The sequence below is a fragment of the Pipra filicauda genome, unplaced genomic scaffold, assembly GCF_003945595.2.
Source record: "Pipra filicauda isolate LSUMZ 115617 unplaced genomic scaffold, ASM394559v2 scaffold212_size3012638_pilon, whole genome shotgun sequence".
Taxonomy (NCBI): Eukaryota; Metazoa; Chordata; class Aves; order Passeriformes; family Pipridae; genus Pipra; species Pipra filicauda.
In genome coordinates, this window is record NW_024104324.1 from 246148 (window position 1) to 254141 (window position 7994).

At 46.5% G+C, this 7994-nt stretch overlaps 1 protein-coding gene and 1 non-coding gene across 4 annotated transcripts; both read right to left on the bottom strand.

Annotated features, from left to right (window-relative positions):
• Positions 1-318: 318 nt before the first annotated feature.
• Positions 319-7614, bottom strand: EIF5 (eukaryotic translation initiation factor 5). Of its 3 annotated transcripts, XM_027735535.2 has the most exons (12): positions 7569-7614; positions 7206-7398; positions 4896-5175; positions 4581-4662; positions 4182-4354; positions 3771-3882; positions 2975-3114; positions 2446-2604; positions 2100-2261; positions 1714-1878; positions 1376-1510; positions 319-718 (listed from the first exon to the last, which is right to left on the bottom strand). In XM_027735535.2, the coding sequence occupies exons 3-12, from the start codon at positions 4965-4967 to the stop codon at positions 626-628; spliced, it is 1293 nt and encodes a 430-aa protein (XP_027591336.1). In that variant the 5' UTR covers positions 4968-5175; positions 7206-7398; positions 7569-7614; the 3' UTR covers positions 319-625. The 3 variants fall into 3 exon arrangements, with proteins under 3 accessions (XP_027591336.1, XP_027591337.1, XP_039237051.1); XM_027735536.1 differs by lacking the exon at positions 7569-7614 and having other exon boundaries at positions 7206-7506; XM_039381117.1 differs by lacking the exons at positions 7206-7398; positions 7569-7614 and adding an exon at positions 5701-5858.
• Positions 3315-3438, bottom strand: LOC113995453. Its single transcript, XR_003543401.1, has one exon. It is a non-coding gene; the product is annotated as a small nucleolar RNA SNORA28 (small nucleolar RNA).
• Positions 7615-7994: the final 380 nt, after the last annotated feature.

Here is a 7994-nt window from a genome sequence, read left to right on the forward strand (position 1 = left end):
GGAAGGAAAAAACCCTACCAAACCAAAACCCAACTTCTGCAGTGAACACCAGTGGAAATATTTTTTAAGGAAAAAGCAGGCAAGGATCAGAATGCAGACAGCTGACTTCTGTTTTAAGAAGCTGGCAGCCACACACTGTAGATTACTCAACACCTGCTTCTTGCTTAGGTTTCAAATCTCCAGTGCTGGAACAGCCTCCAGGCTAAGGCTTTTTTTTCCTGTCTCATTCAAGAGTGTCGCTGCGTCTTCAACTTCGCAGATTTCAATGAGCTGTGTAAATACTTACTTGGAAAAGCAATAAGGGGGTTGAGTCACAAATGAAGATTGACCAAAACCAAATCCTTTATTTCCACAACTGTATAAATGTGCTCCAAGTATGTGTCCAACACAAGTTAGAAAAACAAAATAGAACATGCCAGTTGCAAACTAGATCAGTTCACTGACGTGCTGACTCCTTGGTATTAGGCTTAGTTACACAAGACCAGTCACAGTAAAAAGATACATTTTAGAGTACAAAGAGTAGCAGGATGTTAAGCCATTTCAGTTTGTGCACATACAAATCACACTTCTGGCAGAAAACGCAGAGAAGTTTGCATTACTATGCTGGAAGCTATGTTGCATCACTTTAAATGGCATCAATATCAATATCGTCATCTTTATTGTTTGCAGGCTTCACAGTTTCAACTTTAGGTACACTGGCAGTTGAAGAGTACACCACCTGTGAAGACAAGACACTTGCTTTTACTACAGCACCGACTGACACTAAGCACTGGACTAACTGTAACACCTACCCACCAACCACCCTCCTGTCCACGGTCATGACCCACTTAACATGCTGCTTTGTAAGGCAGAGCTGTGCATGTGTGTCTGCAGGAAGCAGGATCTCATACCCAAGAAGAGAAGTGTACAGTACTGGTAGGAGAATAACCAAATCACCCACATGCAAAACTTGTTCCAGCCACAGCCATCTGGAGTGTAACTAACAGACTTTATCTAGGCCTAAACTGTGAGGAAAATGGTCAGTTATTCTTTCATCAGCTGCTTTAACAAACATCCCCCCACTAACTCATTTAGAACATGCAGTTTTTTGCATGATACCTCCTGTCAACCTTCTACTACTACGTGAGCTGCTACTGTGCAAGAGACTGTACCATTCCAGAGTGACAGTCTTGGGCTATCCAAATGCTCTTACACTTAGTGTAGTGTAGCAAGAACGCTCTGACCAAGCCCTAGGAATGGAGTGTTCCTCCAGTTCCCAACGGGCACAGTAATACACCAAGGAAGCTATTTCAAATTGCACCAGGAAAAGGTTACAAGACTTATACATGCAGGAACAGTGCAGCCTTGGAGCTGACAATGAACTAGCCTTTCCTACCTCTATATTTTCATCTTCATCCTCTTCTTCATTACCGGAAGATTCTTCTTCAGCTTCCTTTAGCCATTTAATAAATGGTTCTGCTTTGACACGGATTTCTTTGGCAAGCTCCTTTGAAACGTATTTCTTTGAGGCCTGAAAGACACAGACTTTGGTTGAACGCTGAAGAGTTTACACCAGACCAAACACAGCAAGAACCCAACTTGGACCTCCAAACTCACCCACTGCCTTGAACAGCCCGTTTTTGGAAAGGTTTGTCTCAGCACAAGCTATCACACCAGAACACAGAAGCCAGGTGCAATAGACTACATTCAGGTACATAACACACTACCCTTTACCTTTTCTGCCCAGCTAAGGATGACTTCTTCTTCCAGAAGATCTGCATCATACATTTCCTTCAAAATATGTGGTATTTTCGAAATAAGCTGAGACTGATGCATGGCTACCACACACTCAAAGCCATGGAGAAGGTACCTCTGGGCTTTCTTGTTGTTGTGGCAGAACTAGAGTTGTGATAAATGCAAAAGGGATTCAATTAGCTTTTTGAATTCTTTGAACCTTGAATTACAAGGTTTACAGCAGTTCATACTATCCCTCCCAGCAGTTCTCCCTAGGTAAGGAGCAGTTTAAAAGCAAACCACTACAGTAAGTCTTCTTCCTCACAGTACCAAGCTATTGCTATAAAACACTCAGAACAGTGAGTGCAGAAGAAGGAATTGCTTACACGAAGGAAGTGACGTCTGTATTTTCTTATTTGTTCACGAATCTTTTCATCAAAAAGGACTTCAGTGAGAACTAGCGGGCCCATGGCCTTCACATCCAGTCTCTCTGCTTCTGCTACAATGTCTTTGTCTGAAGTATCAATGACACCTTCTTCCTTCTTTTTCTACAGCGAAACAAGTACAGAGAGAAACATTTTAATGCCACTTGAGGTCTGCGCCAACACTCTTTGCACCCTTCCCTTCCCACTGCTGGCAGAAACAGTGTTTTGATAGAAGCTTAGAGATGTTGCTTTTAGTTTCCTTACAAACACTTTATACCACTAAAGCAAACAACCAGAGAATAGTTACCTTCACAAAATCAAACAGTATGTTGACTCTCTCCTCCACGGTTCTTTCCAAGTCTTCACTAAGCGTGAGGTTCTTTGCATGGTCACTGATTTCATCCATTCTACGCCTCTGGGCTTCTTCTGTTGTGTCCTCACCCCAGTCATCATCATCCTCCTCCTCCTAAAACACAAAAGCAAACCAAGAGATTCAGTGTTACTGCAGGTTTAGTAATAGGCAAGGGTAGAAATGATACCAACTTGAGAGCATTTTTACAAACCTAAAGAAAGGTTTACAGTACAATTTGCAAGTCAAAGACCACAGAAAAAAGGAAAGAAGTAATGGAAACTAGAAGCTAGACATTAGTTTATAACCCTCCGTAAGGTTACTTCAAGTGCACTTTTACCTCTCTATATATATTCCAACATTTAAGTTTTGGAGACAGCAAGAGCTTTTGGTGCAATGTTGACCAGCAGGGAATGCCAGTGATTTTTAAGTTTTAAATCAGAACAAGACACCACACCCTTATCTCCCCACTTTCCCTTCTACTTACCACAACCTGTGGAGGAGTAATCTCCTCTGGTGGTGGGGGTGGAAGTGTCTCATTGCTGGACACAGAACCATTCTCTTTGTCCTTGCCTTTTCTGTTCTTCTTCTCCTTTTCTTTCTTTCCTGTACCAGTGTCACCACTTTCTGCAAGTGAATTTTAATGTTTGTTCTATGAACTAGAGCAGGCTACAAAATCCCTGCACCTCTGCCAAATCCCTATGTGGGTCTGGATGCTTTCATTAGCAGCAAGTTATGTGTAGTACCAATCCCCAAATACACTCAGGGCAGATGTACATCTGGCAGGGAAAAATCTGGTTCCAGTCACGGTCTTATTTCTCACCAACATTGTCCAAGTCTATATAACAGGTGACCTCACAAAGCAGAGACCCCTGGAATAGGTTAGACTTTTCTATTCTTGCAAGCTTAAATTGCAGCAGGCAACTAGATGCTTACCACAGAGTGTTGCTTGCACAGAACATTACCCTTTTTACTTCCTACTCTTTTACTTCACACTGATTTTAAGGAACTGCCAGGAGCTACTGCTAACTACCTTTCCTCCTCCTAAGTTGTCCTGCACGGGTAAATCCAGCTCTTCACAAATAGTTCTACCTGGGAGGACACAGCATGACGAGGAAAAAGACAGAGCACAGCTCCTCCATCCTGATCCCCAAACATACTCTAGGAGTAGGCTGGAGCCTTTTTACACTTCAACTAGCTGTGAGCTAATTATTTTTCCTTTTCATTAACAGCACTCATACACAAGTTCTCTTTACTCTCAGCAAGTAAGGAAAGGCACTTACCAGGTGGGTTTTTGAGAATGAACGTGCAGAGTTTATGGTTTGTGTCAAGCATGCCTCGATAGCCACAGGCTTTGCAAGAGTTACCTATAGTTTGTTTCTTAGGATTGACATGCTGCAAGAGAGGACAATCTTCAGTTAACATTTCATTTACAAAACAATTATGCATTAAAGCCTAAACCTGACTTTTACATTATCATCTCCACAGGATTAACGCAGAGGAAGTTAAGTAATAGCAATTTAGCTCAGCAGTTTTTAACAGTTATAGATTTAAAACTTTCCCAAAGAGCGTAAGCATGTGTACTGGGTTTTCTTTTCATATTCAAGTCAGCTTTAAACTTTGCACCACTTGCACAAACATGTAATGAAGTGTTTCCATAGTGTCACCATTAATACAGACAAGAGAGCACTCACCAGATCAGTTTCAGGATTCTCACACTCAGGACAGAGAACAAATTTTTTAATGAATCCATCCAACATGTCTTGCAGCTTATTCGCCTCATGAGATCCATTGACAATGTAACGGTCATTCTTAACATCAAACTGGGTCTGTGCTCCCAGCTCACAACCAAAAAATTTGGTAGGATCTGTAGAGAAAGCACAGGAGACACCACCTCCCTTATATCTTCAATGTGATTTTTAAACAGCCAGTAAATACACTATTGCTTCTTTCTGTTCATTATTTCATCCTGAGATAATCACATTTCTTTCCTACCAATCTTTAAAGAATGGTATTAATGCTTGATTAGCTATTAACACTACCACTTCAAACAGAAAAGCATTAAAAATGCTGTGTCACTCCACACTACTTACACGTTGGAGGCCGATTAAGCGCCTTTGCAACGTCAACCATGTTGACTATAACCGTCTTTATTCCATTTCCTTTGCCCTCCACCTAAAGAAAACAAATAGTATTCCAAGTCAAGTGACTGCAACAGTCAAACCCAGTCTGTATTCCCCATTTAACTACACCAGAATTCTGGTGAGAACTGCAGCTCCTTAGTCTGGACAGAAATAAGCAGACACCGTCCCCGCCTTTTGAGTGGCCAAGTATTATCATATTCTCACACCTCTTTCTCCTCTTGGGAGACCAAGTGGAGTGCTTCCCACTAATGCTTAGGAAGTTACCTTGGCAATCAGACGGGGCATTTTGTAGCGATAGAACTGATCTGAAACACTGCGGTTGACGTTGACAGACATTTTGCCTTATTAGTAGCTTTATCAATAAGATGAAGAGATCTTTGATTGCAGTTTTTTGGTATCTTCTGTCTGGAGAAGACGGGATGACATAAACGACTGCAAGAGTTCTCGGTCTCTGACATGAAAAAATTTTCGCCACTGAGGCTGTAAGGTTCTTGCTTGTACGCTATGTTTCCCCAATACAGGTACCAGTGGCTGCGCAACAGCTCTGCAAGTATTAAAACAGAACAAAAAATTCATTTTAGCTTAACGCGCATCAATCCGCTCTTGCTACAAAGCTATGCGTAGGTGAAATATAGGGTAAAAAAAAAAAGAAGTATGTTCTTTATGCTATAACTTTCTTCAACCTATGGAACTGAAAATAGCAACCTTGGATTGTACTGGTAAGGAATTTATCCTTAACTACACCTACGAAGCTTTCCACCCTCTCTTACTATCCAAAAACTAATGAACAGCTTAAGACTATTTTCTGTACAATTAACTCCTGCAGGAGTTCTGGGATCAGTAAGGAAGGGCACACTGCTTGTTTTATTATGGAGACCCATGAATCTTGCACCATAAGGGTCATGTGGCAGGGCAGAGGAAATCAGGAGAAAGATCTGGAAATCAGATTCAAATTCCACAGCATAGCATGAACCTATCACACAAACGGAAGTCTATCATAACGTTGAGAAATATCAGTAAGATGAAGCAGCAGCAATCTGTAGCCCAACGTAGTTTTTACATGGCTTACCAGTTTTTGGATCGGAGTGGAAAAGAGTTGAAAATTACGTAATTCTCCCTCTCACTTATGGATTCTCATAGCAGCTTCTGTTGAGTTCTGACTTAACAATAAGCCTGATAAAGTCTGACAGAAGTTGCTTCACTGTAGCAAGCCTAGCAATGCAGAGGTACAGAGCAGTGCAGCAGCTTTTCCAGATGATTTTTTTTCTTGTGGGAAGGGGAGGGGGAGGAAGGGGAAGGAGGATGAATCCTATTATTAATGTTGCCTTCAGCAGTATTTACATATTTAAATTAACATGTGCCTCTATAATCAGATCTAAGAGTACTTAAGCCACAACTGGCTGACTACACAGGCAACCCTGACTACAGAGCATGGCCACTCTGACACGTCATCATGTTATCATTAATGGCAGAAGCGCTGACACATTAAAGTAGCCTTCTTAGTATTTACACGTAAGAGCACATCTATGATGCAACATGATCCGACTCCCTCTGGTCAGGTTTACAAATTCTTTACACAGAAGCAGTTAAGACTCGTAGAAGCCTTGTGTTCTACATTAGCACAGACGCAGTTTTACCCTTCCTCAGCAAAAAGTACACCGCGGACTGTTTCGAACACGAGGTTTCCTTCCCCAGGGATGTCTAAAAAGAACCACCGCGCAGCCTGACCACGCGTTTGCGGCAGCAGCTATATCGGTGACCGAGCACCCAGAACGAGCGCGGCGCTTCCCCTCCTTCCAGATTACCGCTTTTGTCTGCCGCAGGCTGAAGCTCCCTCTCCTGGTCCTTAGGACACCTCATCCCAAGCACCACCTCCCCCCCATACGCCTTGCACAGAGGAAAGAGCGGGAAGGCGAGACCCACTCCCTGCCGCACAGCGCCGCGTCCCCGCCCCGCTCGTGATGAGTCATAAATGCAGCAATTAAAGCACTGAGTCAGCGCTGCGAGAGATTGCGGGGGGGAAGCACCCCCAGCCGCGCATGCGCCCATCACACGGACACCACCCCCCCCCCCCCCCCCCCCCCACCCCAGGGCCGCCCCCCGAGTGTCCCCCCGGGGGCGGGGGCCGAGCGCCCCCCCCCGCGGCGCGCGGGAGCTGCGCCACCGCCCCCCCCCTCCCCACAGCGCGGGAGGCGCGGCCCCGCCGCCGCCATCTTGTCTCGTCGCATGGCGGCGGCACGAAAATAAATAAATAACTAGAGGGGGGGAAAAAAAAAAAAAAGCAAACCCCAAAGAAGCCTCACCAAAAAAGAAAAACCAACCAACCAACAAACAAGCGAAAAACCCGGCAAGTGAAGCTCTAGCGGTTTTAGTTTTTTTTTTTTTTTCAATAGTTCCCCTCCCGCCGTCGCTTCTCTCCCCCCTCTCCTCAAGGTCCCGGACACTTCGTTACACAAAAGCCTCTCCCCATTATCCGCCGTTTACCGACAAGCAGAGGCCCCAGTCTAGCCCAAACCGCTCCCCATAGCCTCACCCCGCTGCCCTCGCCCGCCCTACTCCAGTACTAACACTCACCGTTTTCGTCCAATAAAGACATAAACCCAACGCTGCTCGCCCCGGGCTGCGACGAAGCCGATTGTGCAAGGAGAACAGGGCCGAGGGGGCGCTTATATCCAGGCGGAGAGGGAAGCGGAGGCGGACGCCGCAGCCTCCGGGTCCCGGCGTCCTGGGGCTGGCGGTATCAGCAGGGAGAGCGGCGCCGGGCAATCTGCGGGCAAGACACAATCAGGGGCATCATTAGCGGCGGCACCTGTGAGGGAGAGGGAGGAGGAGGAGGGGGGAGAAGAGGGAAAGGGGGGAGGGAGAGGCGGCGGCGGTGCGCAGCCGAGGCAGGAGGGGGCGGCGGACGGGACCCGGCAATGGCTGCCCCGTACTCACCTCTAGAATGTTCTCGCTCCGACTGAACAACGCCAGAGCTGGGATCAATCAGGCAGCGGCGCGCCCCGCCCACCGACGCCGCCATTGGCTCCCCGCTCGCCTCGGAGCGGTGCTATTGGCCGGAATCTCGCCGCTCCCACCGTCTATTGGCGAAGACTGCCATCAATCAAGGCAGCCCTGGCTTCACCTCCCGCCCCCTTCGCCCTCCCCCCTGCCAGTGCCCCAAAGGACATCGCGTCTACAGCGGCCGAGTCTCGCGAGAGAGCGCTGGACGGGCGGGGGGGGTGGGGCGGGAGCTGCGTAGGCTGAGTCAGTGTGGAGGGGCTGCGGCTGAAGGGTCAAGGCGGCTTGGGGGCTTTTGCGGGGGCTCCCAGGGGCTGTGGACGTTGTGAGGGGGCTCCGAGAGGCTGAGGGGACTCTGAAGGA